Here is a 21,639-nt window from a genome sequence, read left to right as displayed (position 1 = left end):
TTGAGCTCACTTCCTATTCATCAGGATTTTTTATATTACTTTCCCCAGAGAGCATTAAACATCTGTAAAACACAATTAAAAAGGTCAGATTTAATTTGAGTATCAACAGACTAGGGAGTATTTTCACTGAACCTTAACTTTTATTATTTTTTAGGGCTTTATATGTTTGAACTGAAAAACCGAATCTAGTTTTTTAGGTGGTTTATGACATAGCCTTTCTAATGAAAATAAATGTAGTAAAGAGTTGGCAGATAACACTTTTTTGAAAAGTGGGCTGAAAATACCCATTTTTGTGCTCTTACAAAAATTGTCAACTTCACCCTCAATTTTTACACTACTGGAAAGCTGTAGCAGAATGAAATTTTATCTTGAAGACTTTGTGTTCATCAGTCATCACATGCAAAGTTTCAGGTTTATCACGCACTTACTTCTGATGAGGGTCATTTCAAAAATTTTGCACACTGTTACATAGAACTGAAGAAAATAATTTATTTTACAAAAATAACTTTACAGGCCTTCAATATAATCTCCATTTTTGCTTGTGGCAGTTTCCCAACATTTTGGCAACTTGTATATTTCAGATAGGACATCTTCATTGTTGAGCTGTCTGATTACTCGGGTCACATCACATGAAGCTTCATCAGTTGTATCAAAATGTTTTTCAGGGAGTTGTTCATTCAATTTAGGAATCAAATCAAAGTCCAGTGGGTTCATATCAGGACTGTATGGTGGGTGGGGAAGTATTTCCCATCCATATTTGTTGAGCATTTCTCTCACTGGTAGGACAATATGAGGCCTTGTATTTTGGTGCAAAATGAGGACAGAAGCTGCATGCATGTCAGGCCTTCTTTGACAAATTTCTGGGTACAAAACATTTTGCAGAAACAGCCTGTAGTATGCGCCTGTTACAGATGTCCCTTGGGGCACTCTATTAGTAGCTACGACTCCATTCACATCATACACAAAGATCATCATCAGTTTCACCTTTGATTGTTACTGGCGGAATTTTTTTGGGTGTGGAGAATTAAAATTTTTCCATTATTATGACTGAGTCTTCAGTTCTGGCTCAAAATCTCGTATGTCTGTTTGACAACGACGAAGCAATTCTTTTGCGATTCTTCTGTGACCTGCTTCCTGCTCTTCACTCAGATCATGTGGAACTCATCTGGCATCAACTTATCTCATCTTTAACTTTCCAGTTATAATTTCGTAAACTGAAGTGACAGACATTCTGGCATAATATGCAACTTCCTCACATTATTTTCATCAATACTCTCTCAAAATGTCATTAACAATAACCTGAGAGATGTATCTGTTGCAGCTGATGGCATTCCACTTCTTGAGGTGGCCTCAGCACTTGCTCAGTCTTCACGGAAGTGATCAGACTGCTGCGATACTGTTCTGCGTTCCACTACACTATTCCCACACACCTCTTTCAAAGTGTTGTAAATTTTCAATGGGTTCTTTCCAGGTAAGGATTCGATTTTGATGTAGGAATGCTGGTCATTGTGTGCAATCTGACCTGACACTGCTTCCGCTTCCATTTTAAAACTGAATTATTCATGATACAGCCACATGAACCAGCAAACACACATACAACCGTCACACCTAATGTCTTGCTCGCACCTGACAAGAATGTGATCTCACCATTATAACAGTGGTGCATGCACAACATGCAGGACTTTTGAAATGACCACTGTATAAAAAGTAAATTTAACAGCACCCTTTTTTTTTTTTGTTGAATTTGCCTGAAATCATCTATTTGAAAATCGTTCATACAATTTTCTTTCACTATTTCACTTAAGAGAGCACAAAAAGCCTAGGCTTGTTTCTTTCACAAAAATACTGCTGAAGATATTACATCTCAATGTTGCCAAAAGAGTACACTGTTGGGAGCAACGTTTTGGGTCAAATAAATGACTATATCTCCACAAATACTGAACTGGTGATTGTTAAACTTTAACACTTTTATTGGGAACATGTGCAAACGTTCACACAAAATTTCATCAAAGTACATGATGGTCACGCAGGAACCTCCAAACCAGCTGGCATGAAATTTCTTAACAATTCCTTGACATTTACCCCTCATCAACTGAAAGTATGTGACGTTCTCTGCAGATGACTAGCATGCCCCTAATTGTGGCGCAGCAATTGTCACCACAACACACTGTCTCCTTAGCTAGGCTCAACAGTGTGGTTGCTGCAACAGTGCATGTGTGTAACATGAGCCACTTATTTCTGGAAATTGTTGCAATGTTCAAATGCAGTATACAGTTTGCCTGACTGCACTTTTGAGCACTGTGGTGTCTGGCAGCTATATCTAGATCGAGAACTGGTCAAGTAGAGCATAGAACAGTGTGTGTGGGAGCCTGAAAGCATAACAGGAGCTCAATGATGGGTATTAACCTTGTGTTAGTGCCAAAGTGCATGCTCCTCAAGCTGGAGAACCAATGACGGCTTCAAGTCCATAGCGTATTCTTCTGATTTATCACACAGTCAATTTGGTGTCATCAGCTTATCCTGCCCTCGGTTGACATTACATTTTTTTATTTTTATTTTTATTTTATTTTAATTTTAAGTTTTATTTTTTTATAAAGAAAGTAAGACAGGAACTCAAGTGCAAAGATGACTTCACATGCTTACATAAGTACAGTAGTTCAGGATCACTGCAGGTACAAAAACTGCAGGCTGTCATTTGGTAAGAAGTATATCTATAAATGGTTAGTACTCAACTTTTTTATATATTTCTGAAGTTATTGATTAATTAGAGACCAGCTTCCACTTCATCGTTTAAGTACAACTATAGCCACACATTGTAATTTCTGTACTATTGCCAAAAAATATATATGCATAACTAATGTAAGAAAACTCACATGACTTGTAAAATGAATAACACAGCTGTTATTCTTGGTGCTGAGAATTACTTGGCGAACACTGCCAAATTGAGAGAAATGATTTTTTAACAAATTTTTATCCATCAGTTCATTTGGTAAACGAAGAATGCATAATGCAGTCAATAACTCAGTTTTTTCCATTATTTCTTGCATGTTGAACAGTTATACCTGAAAACAAATTTGAGTATATTATTGCACATGAAAAACTGTGTGTTTCTACTGCTATAATATGAAATTATTTACAAATATACATAAGCCAAAATTAATTGCCGTACATCACATCATTCATTTCTTTATTAACATCTACACGTATTTTCTATAATAAACTAGCAAAAACCTTTTACATAATGTATGCATACGCAGTAATATTTGTTGTTGTTGTTGTTGTTGTGGTCTTCAGTCTGGAGATTGGTTTGATGCAGCTCTTCATGCTAATATATCCTGTGCAAGACTCTTTATCTGCTAATAACTACTGCAAACTACATCCTTTCCACCTACTTACCCTATTCATTTCTTGGTCTCCCTCTACAATTTTTACCCCCACTCTTCCCTCCAGTACTAAATTGATGATACCTTGATGTCTCAGAACGTCAACATGGATTTAGAAAACAACATTCTTCTAAAACGCAACTGGCTCTTTATTCATACAAAGTGCTGAGTGCTACTAACAAGAGATTTCAAACTGATTCCATACTTATAGATTTCCAGACGGCTTTTGACACTGTACCACACAAGCAGCTTATCGTGACTGGATTTGTGATTTCCTGTTACAGAGGTCACAGTTCGTAGTAACTGACAGAAAGTCGTTCAGTAAAACAGAAGTTATTTCTCGCATTCCCCAAGGTAGTGTTATAGGCCTTCTGCTGTTTCTTATCTGTATAAATGATTTAGGAGACAATCTGACCAGCCGTCTTAAACTGTTTGCAGCCAATGGTGTCGTTTATCGTCTAGTAAAGTCATCAGAAGATCAAAACCAATAGCAAAATGATTTACAAAAGATATCTGTACGGTGTGAAAAAAATTGGCAACTGACACTAAATAATGGAAAAGTGTGAGGTCATCCACTTCAGTACTAAAAGGAATCCGCAACTCCGGTTACACGATAAATCAGTCAAATCTAAAGGCCATAAATTAAACTAAATACCTGGAAATTACAATCACAAACAACTTAAATTGGAAAGAACACACAGAAAAAAATGTGGGGAAGGCAACCAAAGACTGATATTTTACTGGCAGAGTACTTAGAAGATGTAACAGATCTACCAAAGAGACTGCCTGCACTACACCTGTCCATCCTCTTTTGGAATACTGCTGTGTTATCTGGGATCCTTATCAGATAGGATTAACAGGGTACATCGAGAAAGTTCAAAGAGCTGCAGCACATTTTGTATTATCCCAAAATAGGAGAATGAGTGTCATAAACGTGATACAGGCTTTGGGGTGGACACCATTAAAACAAAGGTGTTTTTCATTGTGGAGGAATCTTCTCACAAAATTTCAATCACCAACTTTCTCCTCCGAATGTGAAAACATTTTGTTGACATCGACATACATAAGGAGAAACCACCGTCATACTAAAGTAAGGGAAATTGGAGCTCACACAGAAAGATATAGGTGTTCATTTTTTCCACACGCTGTTCGAGATGAGAATAATAGAGAATTATTGTGAAGGTGGTTCAATGAACCCTCTGGCCAGCACTAACTATGATTTGCAGAGTATCGACGTAGATGACTGTGCCCTATCAACCAATCCCTTCTACTTGTTAAATTGTGCCACAAAGTTCTTTTCTTCCCAGTTCTATTCAGTGGCTCCTCATTCGTTACGTGATCTATCCATCTTATCTTCAGCATCCTTCTGCAGCACCATATCTCAGCACCTTCTATTCTCATCTTATCTGAACAGTTTATCGTCCACATTTCACTTCCATACAGATAAATACATTCAGAAAAGACTCCCTAACACTAAAATATACATTTGATGTTAGCAAATTACTCTTCTTTGGAAACTCTTTACTTGCCATTAGTAGTCTAAATTTTATATCCTCTGTACTTCAGCCATCATCAATTATTTTACTTCCCAAGTACCAAAACTCATCTACTGCTTTGTGTCACTTGTTTCCTATTCTAATTCTGTCAGCATGTCTTGATTTAATTCGACTACATTCCACTATTCTTGTTTTACATTTGTTAATGTTTATCTTACATCATCTTTTCAAGACACTGTCCATCCTGCTCAACTGCTCTTCCAAGTCCTTTGCTGTCTCTGACAGAATTACGGAGTCATCAGCAAACCTCAAGTTATTATTTCTACCCCCAGAGCTTTAATTCCTCCTCTCAACTCTCCTTTGGTCTCCCTTACTGCTTGCTCAGTGTGCAGACTAAGTAACACCAGGAACAAGCTACAGCCCTGTCTCACTCCCTTCTCAACCAATACTTCACTTTCATGCCCTTTGACTTGGGAATAAGTGTGTGAGGAATCGGAAAGGAAAGAGGGTGTGCCAGTGTTAAGGCAGAAGAGGTTAAGAAGGTCAGCCATGAGGGCACCTTTCTTGGCAGATCCTGGGAGAACCCCAAAGGGGATGATACGCATTAAAGTTACCAAGTAGCGAGAATGGGGGAGGTAGCTGCCCAATAAGTTGAAGGAAGTCTGTCCTGTTGACATCGAATGATGGAGGGACAAAAACGGTACAGAGGAAAAAGTCAGGTGGGGAAGGAAAAGGCTTGAAGATGGGTAGTCAGGGAAATGGGTTGACTATGAATGTCATCCCGTATGAGCAACATGACACCCCCACGAGATGAAATGCCCTCCTCATGGGGAAGGTCAAGACGAACTGGTATAAATGTGAAAGCTCAAAGCGGTCCTGAGGGCACAATTTCATTTCTTCAAGGCAGAGTACATGGGGACGCTGCAATGATAGAAGCAGCCATAAATCCTCTTTGTGGAACACTGTCGAAGAGGATCTTCGAGTTGGCGAAGGAGAAGACTGTTTGCCTTTGGTGGACTTCTTCGAGCCTTTTAGGTTAGATGATGGCTCAAGTGGTGTTTGTCTGGAAGGACGGAGTAAGTCTTCATGGGAGTACTCCTTCTGTCCTTTCTGGTCTACCGGTTATGTAGCTGGTAGCTTTGCCCTTGAGGCGAGAGTTTGATGGCTTGGCTTGTTACACAGCTGGATGGAGAGGGAGGGGGGGGGGGGGGGGGGGGGGCTGCAGCACAACCTCAGATCTGAATCGGAGGTCGCATAACTACATGGCCATGTCCTTCAAGGAGCAAAAGGTAACAAGAACAGAACTTTCTTTAAGTGCCAGATGGGAGAACTCATGGCTTGTGACTAGCCAATAACTTGCGAGCCACTGGGTAAGGCACTTTTTCCTTTACCCGGATCTCTTGGACAGCCCACTCATCAAGATATATACAGGACAATCCCAAGAAGATGCGGCATCGTCGCTATTGCCGTTGATACAGCGGGAAGAAGGAGGCAGACAATCACCCTAGTGTGCATCCCTACCACACGTTACACATTTGGCTGGGTGTCGGCAAGACGTTCTAGTGTGGTTGAAACGATGACACTGATAGCAGGGCAGTGGGTTCGGAATGTACGACCAGACTGTGATAATTCCATAGCCTGCTTTTATCTTGGACGGAAGCACCACTCTATCAAAGGTGAGAGAAAGAGTGCGGATGGGCACTCAGGAGGAATCTAACTTTTGCATTACATTTTGGATGACAATGACACGCTTATCAGAGAGGAAAGATGGATTTCGGCCTCGGTTAGACCGTCGAGCAGCCTAGTGTAAATGACACCAGAGGAATAATTCAAAGTTCTACGGGGCCTCAACATGAACAGAGTAACAGTGGAGAAGAGAGGTGGCAAGCAGTTGTGCTTGAGAATCAGAAGTAGTCTCCAAAAGTAAAGTGCCATTCCGTAAATGAGGGCAGGAGTTCATAAGGCCGGCAACCGCATCAACACCTTTCTGAATAATAAATGGATTTACTGTGGCGAAGGACTGACTTGAGGCCACGAGGAACAGTGGTGCAGCAGGAAGGGTCTTTGAATCATTAGTCTGATTACATTTACGTTTAATAGATGTTGATTGTGAAGACGATTGACTCATTGCGAGAAAATCCCCCATGATTGCCAGCGTATACGATGGCGCGCTCCTTCCATCTGGGGGACCCGTTCACAAGGGGGTGCACCCACCTTAGGTGATTGTGCACACCTCCTGAACACCTGACAGAGGGACCAACCAGCAATGTGGGAAGATTGCAGCTTAGGCAATCACCCCTCCCTGGGCCTGGCCTGTACCAGGGGTACGTGCGATCCGTACATGTTGACCCGGGGCTGGGAATTACGCGTTACCCAGTCACCTGTTACATGTCAGACACATGGGCCGGCCTTCAGGTGCACACAAGAAGAAAAAGAGGAACCTCAAATGCCTAAGTGCAGGAACGAGAGGAGAAGGGAACAAAGAAAGGAAAATGGAGCAAAAAAACAATAGTGAGACTGTTCTTACATCAGCTACAGACAATGCAGAACAATCCCAATAACACCCTAGACATGTTCCCCAAGGGAGGGGGAAAAAATAGCAAGAGGATGGACATGCAGCAAGCAAGGGAAAAAATTGCTGCAAAGGCTGGGGCCTCATGGTATCCAAGCAGGAGGCTGCTAAAGAGTTGTGAGCCTCCTGGGGGGACTCTCACAAGTGGGAGGCATATCTCCTAGAATTCATCAGCTATCATTATCTGGACTGGATGGATGGTAACCTAATCCAAAAAGCCCTTGTGTGCATGCCACACACAGTCGGCTACCTGAGTAATGCCTCTGATGTGTAATGCACACCTGACCCACTTAAGGGGACCCTACAGTTCTCAACTCTATGGCGCAATTTCAGAAAGTCGCAGCCTAGCTTGTCACAGGACCTTCTAAGTCTCTGGTTCAGTCCTTTCACTCAACTCAGATGCAAGGGGCCATGATCAATTCAGGGGACAAGTTGCAAATTGTGAGCTTCGTTAAAACTCCACACGCAAGGTTGGACTTCTCAACTTTCTCTGCCAGTCAACTGAATGATGCAAGTAGGGCCTCAGAGCCCAGATGACAGGCATCATTTGATCCAACGTGTGCCACAATCTGCAGTTGGTTGCACACCTTCCCCTTAATGTGTGTTAGAGTAGCCTCTTCATGTTTAAATGAGGCCCCAGGCATACAAAGTTTGTTCAACAAATTCTGGAACGTTCATAATTTTGCACCAATGGTGTGTTGAATCAAAACGCAGTTGGCATCCCTGCACAAGGTTGTTTTTGATGTGTAACTGCTGGAAGTTTCATTGTTGTATATCTGTTAGTTATTGTTCTGTGCTGTACTGAGTACATGTCAGACAGTCCACAAATTTCGAGGTGGAGAGAGTTAGAGGAGCAATGCATCTGCATTAAATTTTGCATGAAACTCTAGAAAACTTTTACAGAGGCACACCAAATGATGCAGGAACCCTTCGGTGCTGAATAGTTAAGTTGTAACCGGTGTTACAACTGGTTCTCATAGTTTAAAAATGGCCACACAGAAATTAAAGATGACCCTCATTCAGGAAACCCTTCGACATCTGCCGACAACACTCATGTCAGGAAATAAAAGAAACTGTGCGTGCCAATCAAAGACAGATTGAGAGATAGCAGAAGAATGTAACATTTCAGTTGGATCATGTCAAGAAATTATGCCACAGCATCTTGGAATGCATCATATTGCCACCAAGTTCATCCCACGGCTCATGAGTCAAGATTAAAATGACCTTCGCCTCACAATCTGTGAATATCTTTTGGATCTCACAAATGAGAATGAGATGTTCCTTAAGAGAATCGTAACTAGTGATGAGATATGGGTCTATGTTTATGATGTTGAGACCACGGTTCAGTCTTCACAACGGGAACGGTTCTCCAAGACCGAATAAAGCTCGTAAGGCAGGTCAAATGTCAAATCCATGCCAATAGTTTTCTCTGACTTTAAAGGATTAGTTCATCACATGAATTCGTGCCACAGGAACAAACTGTTAATCAATGGTACTATCGGGACATTTTGCGATGTCTGTGAGAAAATGTGAGAAGGAAATGGCCTGAAAAGTGGCGACACAATTCAAGGCTCTTGCATCACGATAATGCACCTGCACTTCATCCCTGATAGTGTATGACTATTGCACAAAAAACAAAATCACTGTGCTGCCTCATCCTGTGTACTCTCCAGACGTGTCCCCTGCAGATTTTTTTAAATTTCCAAAGATGAAAACCCCGTTGAAAGGATTTGCAATGTCAGATAAGATAAAAGAAAATTCTCAGACGGCACTTTGTGCAACCCATCAAGGGAAATACCAAGACTGATTCTGGCAATGAAAATATCACTTGGATTAGTGTATAAATTGTGGAGAATAGTATTTCAAAGGAGACCATGCACAAGAGTGCACCTGGTGTCCTTTCCTGTCCCTTGCTGCCATTTCCCTGCAGGGTACCATCATTCACTGTATGTTTGAACTGCCAATGATTAATAGATCCCTGCCATTTTGTGTTTTGCCTCCCCTTGCCACTGGACAATACAGGTGAAGTGAGCCCCACTGGTTCAGTTTCAGTTTCTGTGAAAGACAGCACCTTGAACTTGTTGGTCAGGGGGATCATTGTAACTGCCTGAGTCCTCCCTGTTCCCCATCCACCCTGCACAAGACGTCTAGCTCTAACACTGAAATGCCACTCGCAGTCAGGTGGATGAGTAATGATAGATCTTGTACTTTCTGCAAAGGAATCAGGATCTACAGGAGAGAATATTACTTGAGGTACCTTTGGCACCAGTACCACAGGTAGGCCTAAATGACTCTTGGGAGCTCTTTCTGCACACCAATTTGCAGCAGCTGCTAATCATCTGACAGTAGTCAGGAGAGATTTCCTGCTGCTTACAAACGTCACCTAACTTGTCCCAAGTTTGAAACACAGTGGGGTTGCATTGTGGCTGGTGCATTTTACAGGGCAGTGAACAAATGCAGGTAACTTTAAACTAAGCCTGCTGATTACCTTTCAATCCATTGAGCAACAAAATTACTAATTCCCTATAAGAATTGAAGCAAATAAACAAAATAAGACTTCTATTAACACAAAAGAAAAACCTGTCATAAAAATTACTGGTTTCCTAAAACTTTTTGAGGTTAATTTTAGTCACTAACAAACTTCAATACCTGCTTAATTTATGATATATGTAAGCAATATATATCCCTCTTGGAAGAGAAAACTACATGTAACACTATACATTAGTTACAATATCTGCAGTACAGTAACTAAATTGCAAATACTAGTTTAATACTATGAACTGGTTTATGCACAGGACAATGCTAACTTCTGGAAATTTTAACAAAATTTATGTTTATCTGCACTAATATCCACTGAAATTTGGGGGTGATCTATTCTTAGGCAGTAACCATGAGACACAAATGCTGATTTGCTATGAAACAAGTTACACACTACTCTTGTATTTACAAAAATTATGAAAATTTTCAAAAACATTGTTTTGTAAGCATCTGAAAATTCTCAAAAATAACCTATTTCTCAACTAACTGTGTAATGAAATTGCAGAATGTTGTTTTAAATGAGAATAGGCCTACTGTCCTCAAAAATTTTAAAAGAGCACAAATAAGTTTAAGCCTACAACTGGCAAAACAGTACAAGTTCATCGTGGTACTCGCCAGTGTTCGAAATTTCACAATATATCACAATACAAATGAGTACTGAAGTAACCAATGAAAGATTATGCAGAAGCTACGCAAACAATAAAATGTGTGTAACTAGAATTTCAAATGGGAAGGCGAATCTGGCACACATGGTCTCACACAACGGAACATTCCAAAGCTGGCATTTACATACACATAAATGTGCAAATTGCACAGATATTTTACTTAGCTGTTTCTGTGCCAATATCTACACTGGCATGCTGAAAAAGAACACTGTAGCTTGAGTTTATCTTAGTCAAAATTGCAAAAATGTGCAGCACCAACAAAGCACATCTTCTACCTGTTGCAGCTAACAGTGCAGCTACCTTGCTACGGATCGTTGCCAAACATTTTCTTCAGCTGAGACTCAGATTTATTCCAGCTACTGAGTTTCTCGTTGTTGTTCTCAAACCATGAATGGGCTGTATCGTTCATGTAAAAGTACACATTTGCCAAACACTTCCCGTCATCTCACCTGTTGTATTTTGTAACTCAATCACAATATTTCCACCATTTCGTAGGCTCGCCGCCAGTGACTCCAGAAAATGCTGACGAGTGTTTGCTCTGCAGCTGACTCCCTACTGTTTTGAAATACATTCAGCTCCTGAAATCACAGACTGTGGGAATGATGGACTGCTAGTGTTCAGGTTCCTCTCCATGTAGCGACAGCTTTTACATTCTCTAACTGGAGCCACCATAACAAAGTTGTTTTGAAACTTCCAGCGACTCCACCAAACAATGTTATCTTGTGTGCATTTTCAACTTCATGCGACTTAATGAATAGTCCATTAAATTTCAGGCATGCAGCTGTGCAAATAAAATTTCCTCCACTGATATTTTGGCCGCATATCGTCCGGCCATCCTCCGAGTGAGCCACAAGACTGATGACAAGATGCCAAGCGTGGCCTTATCTGCTCCACCACGGCGGTACTGCGCATGTGGGTCACAGATGCTGATCGGCAGCAAAGAAATATGCTTACACACGCGCCGCCCATGGCAAAGGCATACAGACATTCAATTCGCTTGTCTACATCTACATTTATACTCCGCAAGCCACCCAACGGTGTGTGGCGGAGGGCACATTACGTGCCACTGTCATTACCTCCCTTTCCTGTTCCAGTCGCGTATGGTTCGCGGGAAGAATGACTGTCTGAAAGCCTCCGTGCGTGCTCTAATCTCTCTAATTTTACATTCGTGATCTCCTCAGGAGGTATAAGTAGGGGGAAGCAATATATTCGATACCTCATCCAGAAACACACCCTCTCGAAACCTGGCGAGCAAGCTACACCGCGATGCAGAGCGCCTCTCTCGGAGAGTCTGCCACTTGAGTTTGTTAAACATCTCCGTAACTCTATCACGGTTACCAAATAACCCTGTGATGAAACGCGCCGCTCGTCTTTGGATCTTCTCTATCTCCTCCGTCAACCCGATCTGGTACGGATCCCACACTGATGAGCAATACTCAAGTATAGGTCGAACGAGTGTTTTGTAAGCCACCTCCTTTGTTGATGGACTACATTTTCTAAGGACTCTCCCAATGAATCTCAACCTGGTACCCGCCTTACCAACAACTAATTTTATATGATCGTTCCACTTCAAATCGTTCCACACGCATACTCCCAGATATTTTACAGAAGTAACTGCTACCAGTGTTTGTTCCGCATATAATCATACAATAAAGGATCCTTCTTTCTATGTATTAGCAATACATTACATTTGTCTATGTTAAGGGTCAGTTGCCACTCCCTGCACCAAGTGCCTATCCGCTGCAGATCTTCCTGCATTTCGCTACAATTTTCTAATGCTGCAACTTCTCTGTATACTACAGCATCATCCGCGAAAAGCCGCATGGGACTTCCGACACTATCTACTAGGTCATTTATATATATTGTGAAAAGCAATGGTCCCATAACACTCCCCTGTGGCACGCCAGAGGTTACTTTAACGTCTGTAGACGTCTCTCCATTGATAACAACATGCTGTGTTCTGTTTGCTAAAAACTCTTCAATCCAGCCACACAGCTGGTCTGATATTCCGTAGGCTCTTACTTTGTTTATCAGGCGACAGTGCGGAACCGTATCGAACGCCTTCCGGAAGTCAAGAAAAATGGCATCTACCTGGGAGCCCGTATCTAATATTTTCTGGGGCTCATGAACAAATAAAGCGAGTTGGGTCTCACACGATCGCTGTTTCCGGAATCCATGTTGATTCCTACATAGTAGATTCTGGGTTTCCAAAAACGACATGATACTCGAGCAAAAAACATGTTCTAAAATTCTACAACAGATCTACGTCAGAGATATAGGTCTACAGTTTTGCGCATCTGCTCAACGATCCTTCTTGAAGACTGGGGCCACCTGTGCTCTTTTCCAATGATTTGGAACCTTCCGTTCCTCTAGAGACTTGCGGTACACGCCTGTTAGAAGGGGGACAAGTTCTTTCGCGTACTCTGTGTAGAATCGAATTGGTATCCCGTCAGGTCCAGTGGACTTTCCTCTGTTCAGTGATTCCAGTTGCTTTTCTATTCCTTGGACACTTATTTCGATGTCAGCCATTTTTTCGTTTGTGCGAGGATTTAGAGAAGGAACTGCAGTGCGGTCTTCCTCTGTGAAACAGCTTTGGAAAAAGGTGTTTAGAATTTCAGCTTTACGCGTGTCATCCTCTGTTTCAATGCCATCATCATCCCGGAGTGTCTGGATATGCTGTTTCGAGCCACTTACTGATTTAACGTAAGACCAGAACTTCCTAGGATTTTCTGTCAAGTCGGTACATAGAATTTTACTTTCGAATTCACTGAACGCTTCACGCATAGCCCTCCTTACGCAACTTTGACATCGTTTAGCTTCTGTTTGTCTGAGAGGTTTTGGCTGTGTTTAAACTTAGAGTGAAGCTCTCTTTGCTTTCGCAGTAGTTTCCTAACTTTGTTGTTGTACCACGGTGGGTTTTTCCCGTCCCTCACAGTTTTACTCGGCACGTACCTGTCTAAAACGCATTTTACGATTGCCTTGAACTTTTTCCATAAACACTCAACATTGTCAGTGTCGGAACAGAAATTTTCGTTTTGATCTGTTAGGTAGTCTGAAATCTGCCTTCTATTACTCTTGCTAAACAGATAACCCTTCCTCCCTTTTTTTATATTCCTACTAACATCCATATTCAGGGATGCTGCAATGGCCTTATGATCACTGATTCCCTGTTCTGTACACACAGAGTCGAAAAGTTCGGGTCTGTTTGTTATCAGTAGGTCCAAGATGTTATCTCCACGAGTCGGTTCTCTGTTTAATTGCTCGAGGTAATTTTCGGATAGTGCACTCAGTATAATGTCACTCGATGCTCTGTCCCTACCACCCGTCCTAAACATCTGAGTGTCCCAGTCTATATCTGGTAAATTGAAATCTCCACCTAAGACTATAACATGCTGAGAAAATTTATGTGAAATGTATTCTAAATTTCCTCTCAGTTGTTCTGCCACTAATGCTGCTGAGTCGGGAGGTCGGTAAAAGGAGCCAATTATTAACCTAGCTCGGTTGTTGAGTGTAACCTCCACCCATAATAATTCACAGGAACTACCCACTTCTATTTCACTACAGGATAAACTACTACTAACAGCGACGAACACTCCACCACCGGTTGCATGCAATCTATCCTTTCTAAACACCGTCTGTACCTTTGTAAAAATTTCGGCAGAATTTATCTCTGGCTTCAACCAGCTTTCTGTACCTATAACGATTTCGGCTTCGGTGCTTTCTATCAGCGCTTGAAGTTCTGGTACTTTACCAACGCAGCTTCGACAGTTTACAATTACAATACCGATTGCTGCTTGGTCCCCGCATGTCCTGACTTTGCCCTGCACCCGTTGAGGCTGTTGCCCTTTCTGTACTTGCCCAAGGCCATCTAACCTAAAAAACCGCCCAGCGCACGCCACACAACCCCTGCTACCCGTGTAGCCGCTTGTTGCATGTAGTGGACTCCTGACCTATCCAGCGGAACCCGAAACCCCACCACCCTATGGCGCAAGTCGAGGAATCTGCAGCCCACACAGTCGCAGAACCGTTTCAGCCTCTGATTCAGACCTTCCACTCGGCTCTGTACCAAAGGTCTGCAGTCAGTCCTGTCGACGATGCTGCAGATGGTGAGCTCTGCTTTCATCCCGCTAGCGAGACTGGCAGTCTTCACCAAATCAGATAGCTGCCGGAAGCCAGACAGGATTTCCTCGGATCCATAGCGACACACATCATCGGTGCCAACATGAGCGACCACCTGCAGATGGGTGCACCCTGTACCCTTCATGGCATCCGGAAGGACCCTTTCCACATCTGGAATGACTCCCACTGGTATGCACATGGAGTGCACATTGGTTTTCTTCCGCTCTCTTGCTGCCATATCCTTAAGGGGCCCCATTACGCGCCTGACGTTGGAGCTCCCAACTACCAGTAAGCCCACCCTCTGCGACCACCCGGATCTTGCAGACTGAGGGGCAACCTCTGGAACAGGACAAGCAGCCATGTCAGGCCGAAGATCAGTATCAGCCTGAGACAGAGCCTGAAACCGATGTACGATTGGAGCCAGTGACACCAAGACGACTTCAGTTTAATTACCCCAAGAGCCAGATTCCATGCTTTGTCCAAATTAAAACCATTATCTCTATTTATTAAATTATTAGCTAATCTAATCTCTATAGGTTCCTTGAAGACAGATTCCCAAAAAGAAGAGGTGGATGTTAAAATCTTCACATCACTGTAATACATGGAATGACTTGTATCAATACAATGTTCAGCCACAGCTGACTTGTCTGGCTATAATAAGCGTGTGTATCTTCGATGCTCCACCACACATCTCTCATGAACGGTGCGTGTCGTTTGACCTATGTACGACTTCTCACAATTTCCGCAAGGAATCTGATACACACCCGCTTTGTGAAGCTTCATATTTATGAGTGACCCATGTGACCCCTTCCTAGTAAGAGGAGCTGATAAAGATGTACGCTTCTCCGGCTGAGAAGTGGGGTCTGACATCCCCGATGGAGGGGGGAGGGGGAGGGGGGGTGTTGCTCCCGAAGTAGGTGATGCAGGAGCAACAGGGAAGGAAGTGGCCCCCACAATCAGGGGAGCAGGTGGAGTCTTCTGGTCTGGGAGCCAACTGTACACGGCTGAACAGAAGATGGTAAAACCGTTGTTGCAGTGCCAGCGTAGATTGACATCATACGCAGAGGATGTAGCCTCTCATATTTTCTCTTAGCCTCAGTGTAGGTCAGTCAGTTCAGGGTCTTGTATTCCATTATTTTCCTTTCTACCTGAAGAATCCTGCAGTCTGGTGAGCAAGGCGAACGGTGCTCTCTGGAGCTGACACAGATGGGAGGTGGGGCACATGGAGTATTGGGATGTGAAGGATGTCCACAATCCCGACGCTGGAAGTATGGCGAAAAGATATATGGCCGAACTTCCAGCACTTAAAGCACCGCATCAGGGGATGGATATATGGCTTCACATCATAGCGGCAGACCATCAACTTGATCTTCTTGAGTAATGAGTCACCCTCGAAGGCCAAGATGAAGGCACTGGTGGCAACCTGATTAACCCCCAGTAGACACACTGGACGAAATGAACACATCGCCACTCTAAATTGGTGTGCAGCTCATCGTCATACTACAAAAGAAGGTTCCTGTGAAATATGATACCCTGGACCATATTTAAGCTCTTGTGGGACGTGATAGAAACAGAAACCCAGCTTGTCACAGGCGAGTAGTGCCCGTGACGGCACAGAATGCTGTTTTGATCAAGATTGACCCATATCACGTTTTGGACAATCCCTCCACCTTCCCAAACTTGTCCTCAATATGCACCACAAAAAACTGAGGCTTCATCGTCATGAAAGATTCCCCATCAGCTCTCGAACATACACGATACCGCGGCAAATAAGATGCACTGCCATCCTTAGCCTGGCGTTCCTCCATGGTGTGTCCAAGGAGGAGAACGATTTGTGGTCATACTTCTTTGCACTGAATTGAGCCCATGACCACTTATAGACTGCTGGTGTTTGACCACCAGCAAGAGATGACGTACTACGCTTCATTACGTGTCATCCGCCCTCATGCCACCCAATCTGACCAGGGGCCGTGCCCATGGATGCCACCCAGCCGCAACAGAGGCCACCTGGCAGGATGGCCATTGCTGGGAGTCCCAATGCCCTAGGGGAACAGGCATCTGTTCCTTGGCATATGTGGGGAATTAACAGTGCAGAGCGATCCCTGTGTGGTCACGGGGCTACAACCAACAGGGTACATGGTGGCCCCACCACAATGGACTGGCTACCGTGCTGGATATAAGGTGCAAACAAGCTAAGAAGTCCATTATCATCGTCAGCGCACAAAGCGATACTGCACAGTGGATGCAGGAAATCGCACCCAGGAGTTTGACCTTGCCCAACAGCAGGAGGATGAGCGGAACTGCAGATCCACGTCAACAAAGGATGCGAGAGGTCTCAGCCCATTATGGACATGATGCACCATGTAAGGCACCCTTCCCCAATTGGCTCGCTCTTCAGAAAAATTTTGAAAAATGGAGGTCAACCCCAACAGGGAACCATCACATTAAGGCCAAAATGTGAGAGACTCCTTTCAGGCACTTCTTATGACAGACAGGAAATACCTCACGCCTATTCTAACCTCTGGACCCGCAGGGGGGGGGGGGGGGGGGGGGGAGTAGGATACGAGTCATCAGCAACATACCAGCTACTGAGCAACAGTTCAATGTACTGAGAAGACCATCTATGAGGATCAGTTAGCAAGGTGACACTGCTCCAATAGAACAATGACATCTTTAACATGTTGGAGATATGAGATTCAAGAAACAATGCATTATATTACCAAAAACACAAAAATATTTTAAAAAATAAAAAGAAGACACAAAGGTAATGACACCTCCATGGAAATAATGGAAATAGAGGTATTTTGGATGGGGATGTTCTTGTTATTAATAGCTTTGAGCAAGTAAAAAGCTCGAAAATACAATACCATACCATAGTGGGAAAACAGCAGTTTTATCACAGACACAAATGTAACTACGGAATGCACAATTAATATAAAAGACTGTTGTGAAAGTTAGTTTTGCCAACTCACAACCTCACTATCACCTTGCAAACTAATTTAGGCCTCAAACTATACTACAGATCAATCTGTCACCTACAAGTTCATTTTAAAAAAATAGCTTTCTAGTGTGACATATTCATTACCTTTGTCAAGACCCAAACTATCACCTTCCAACCTAACCTAGAAACCAAACTGCTCTACAGTTCATAAAACATTGCAAACTCATAAAAAAGGGAAAAACTATACAGATGTAGTGTACAACACAATTCAAAACACTGTTCCCCTCAACTAACTGCAATCTCGACTATACCTATACAAGTCCAGTAAACAACACAATTTACGCCATGTCAAGAAAGAACTAAATTGATGTACTGTAAACAAAACACACGACCGAGACATCCAACTAACGTACAAACCAACAAAAGGACCAGACATCATCTATCTAACATATAAAGTAAAAAAGAAAAGTCAAGGATGGTATAACAACAATATTATGAAAAGAATAGAGTGCCATGAACCATACAGATGGAACGATGAATTGTACACAGACACAACAAAATTACTTCTCCACATTTAAGCTTTCAGCCAAAAGGCCTTCTTCTGAAATAGAGAATACACTAACATGTCTACTGTCTCCAGATGCTGTGGCCGGACTGTAGAGTACAACTGCACCCAAAAGCAGCAGCAATCTGGTGTGCATAAGGACATAAGGGGGAGGCATAGTGTGGGAAGAAGTAGGAATAGCAGGATGAAGATGGGGGATATGTAATGATAAGCATGTAATGATGCTTATAGGGGGGGAGGGGGGGGGGGGGGAGGAGAAGTGGGAATCGAAAGAAGCAGGGAAGGGGATACATGGGTGGAGTATAGGTACCAGCAAAGGTTAAGGCCTGGGTGTAACAGGAACATAGGACGTAGCAGGGAGAGTTCCCACCCACACAATCCAGAAAAGTTGGTGTTGGTAGGAATGATCCAATGACGCAGGTTGTGATGCAGTCAAAGCACATCGTATTGGGCAGCATGTTTAGCAACACAGTCTGCAAAACCATGTAAATCAGGCCCAAACCTTCTTGCCATACCTCATCTGCATCCATAAAATTCTCCTGTTCTGCAATCCCAATTTCTTGCATCCCATCTCTCACTCCAAAACTCTGGCCATCCAGGAACTATGGCAGCATGCACAACAGCACCTCCCAAAACTCTCCAACCTGTACACCTCCTACTCCCACCTGGACCTACCACAGTCCACCATCTCTACATCAGCCCCCAAAACTCCTGTGCATACCATCATATGCCAACAAACTATGTCTTTTATGCCTAGTACATTTACCATGCCGTCAGAAACTTACTTCCATCATAATACACAATCCAGAACCTAAACAGACTCAAAACATAGTCAAAAAGCATTTCCTTCAAATGTCTTAGTCCCACAAAAGTATCAGCCTTTCCAAAGACCTTGCCTTTTTCCTCATTCCCAAAGTCAGTCAAGCTGGACTTGTCATTGACATTCTCTCCTTCTCCCGGTCCCAATAGTGGAAACGCTTTTTCACCACCAACCCTACCAATGAGACTCAAGCCAAAAATGATACCGAACCCTGCCTGCCTGAGTTCACTCCTCATACAACTGTGATTTCCCCCCCCCCCCCCAAAAAAAATATTCCAGAATTTATAGACTTTCATATTTCTCTACATTTAGCGTCTCGTTACATTTCATGTGAGCTGAAGCCTTTTTACGAAGTAAACAGACATTCGAACATTATTTTAAAAAATAAGCCACCATTGTAAATAGCCTCGCCACCTCAGATGTCTACAACAAGAACTTACATATCATATGAGAAAGTATTTATGTATGGTATTAACAGTGTGTGTTACATCAAACTTATTTATGGCACACGAAAAGTTACTTCTGGCTCTATGAATTAACCTGCCTGTGGGATTGACTGCAAATTTCAACTTAGGCAACAATTCTTGAACTACTACAGATTATTTTTAAGTGTCTCTTGTACGAACTTAAGTTGACAACTGAATAGAGAGAAAAGCCAGAATAGTGTATTCAACAATGTCACAAAATTCGGGTAAGACCGGAAGTTTCTCGACTAACATGATTAGTAATTGTTACTGTAAAAATACGATCCTAGAATAACCAAATACTTATCTCAAAAACTAGCAAGCATTTTATTCATAATCGCTTGTTTTCATTCGACAATGATTCTAAAACGGTTTGATGAAGTAGCACATCCCATAAAAGTTCTGTATTCCACATGAAAGGCGTCTGTAATTTCACACTTTATTTTAAAATCGCAGACACCTCCAAATTTAAAAGGAAAAATTAACAAGGTAACAAATTGCGACAATGGTAGGGTAAATAATAAATGGTCAATTATGTCGAAACAACAGCTTTTAAGGTGAAAAAGAATACTTATGTTGGCAATAATTTGTAAGTGGTACTTCATAAAAATTTGGCAACGACATGCGTTTGGACACAAAATAATACGCACCACAGTCAAAAGACAAATTCCCAAGCTAATCCATTTTGAGCTAAATAGAGAAAGTTGTCCTCTTTTTCGAATGTCACCTTCTCTTTGCGATTCGTGCCATGCTCTACAGTACGACACACAAGTCACATACCGCGCTGACAACAAACATTCAAACCACAACACTCGTATATTCTTTGCGAAGATGTGACATTTTCGATATCGGTATCTCTAGCGCGGTCGACTTACGTCACGCATGCCTCATCCATCGCAATCGCCAGTCATCCGGCCCCTGAAAACAAACTAATTCTAGTAATTTACAATTTTGAAGTGAGGTACTGTTAAATGATGCGGATCAGCTGGATCTTATTCAAATAAAATATTCTGAAATATATGAAGTGAATGATGGGCTGAAAATGTACGATTAGGAAAACAGGAAAAAATGTAATAACAAATTTAAGTTACAAGCCAAACCCACAATTGTGGATATTTATCTGTGGTATGCCGAAGAAGAAGCTACCTCGTTTGATATGAGATTGGAGCTGCGCAATATTTTCGAGCCAAGTCAGTTGTCAATTCGGTAAAAACTTTGCTAATGATGAAATTTGATTCTACAAACTTGAGTAAAAACTTTCAAAAGCTTGCTATGCTCTGCGTGCGTTAAATAAAAGTGTAAGCAAGTCAACAGTTATTCAGGCGTATTATTCATACTTCCATGCACTACTTCGATATGGGCTAATCTTCTGGGGAAATTCAGCCACCAGCATAAAGATCTTTATGATGCAGAAAAGAGCAATCAGGGCTATCTGCAACCTAAGAAAACTGGAAACATGTAGACCACATTTCATCCAGATGAAAATAATGAGCTTACCGAGCCTTTGTATATATATGAGTGTACCCTGTTCGCAAATGAGTATCTTTTAAACCAAACTGGACATCTTCAACAAGATAAGCATACATACAGTCACAACACAAGAAACACAAATAATATCCACATGTCACAGTATAGAACGGCACTGTACCAAAAAAGTGGATCACAGATAACAGTTCAGCTATATAACAGCCTACCCAGTGATTTAAAATCGCAGAAACATAAAAATTCTTTTTAACATAATCTTAAGTCATTTCTAGTGGAAAAATGTTTTTACTCTGTAAAATAAATTTTAAATTACAAAAAATAGCCTTGTAAACAATGATTATGTAATATTGGTTCAATTCAAATTGCTATATTTGTCACTTGTAATTTATGATTGTTATCTGCAATTAATTTTGTCATGCTCTCTGTCTCTCTCTCTCTCTCTCTCTCTCTCTCTCTCTCTCTCTCTCTCTGTGTGTGTGTGTGTGTGTGTGTGTGTGTGTGTTTCTTCTCCTTTCGCAATTTTGACTTGTCCTATATTCAATGTACTGTTTAAGTATGTAATGAATCAAATGGACAAAAAAATAAATAATA

At 42.0% G+C, this 21,639-nt stretch overlaps 1 protein-coding gene across 1 annotated transcript in view; it reads right to left on the bottom strand.

Annotated features, from left to right (window-relative positions):
* LOC126482377 (protein xmas-2) overlaps nucleotides 1-20,365 on the bottom strand; it is a 117,167-nt gene extending 96,802 nt beyond the window's left edge. The window contains exons 1-2 of the mRNA XM_050106474.1: nucleotides 20,214-20,365; nucleotides 2,874-3,062 (exon numbers count right to left, since the gene is read on the bottom strand). Of these exons, the coding sequence (XP_049962431.1) occupies nucleotides 2,874-3,047 (174 nt within the window). The 5' untranslated portion in view covers nucleotides 3,048-3,062; nucleotides 20,214-20,365. The remainder of the gene's footprint in view (nucleotides 1-2,873; nucleotides 3,063-20,213) is intronic.
* Nucleotides 20,366-21,639: the final 1,274 nt, after the last annotated feature.

The sequence above is a fragment of the Schistocerca serialis genome, chromosome 1 (assembly GCF_023864345.2).
Source record: "Schistocerca serialis cubense isolate TAMUIC-IGC-003099 chromosome 1, iqSchSeri2.2, whole genome shotgun sequence".
In the NCBI taxonomy this organism is placed as follows: Eukaryota; Metazoa; Arthropoda; class Insecta; order Orthoptera; family Acrididae; genus Schistocerca; species Schistocerca serialis.
This window is presented reverse-complemented; position numbering and strand designations above follow the sequence as displayed.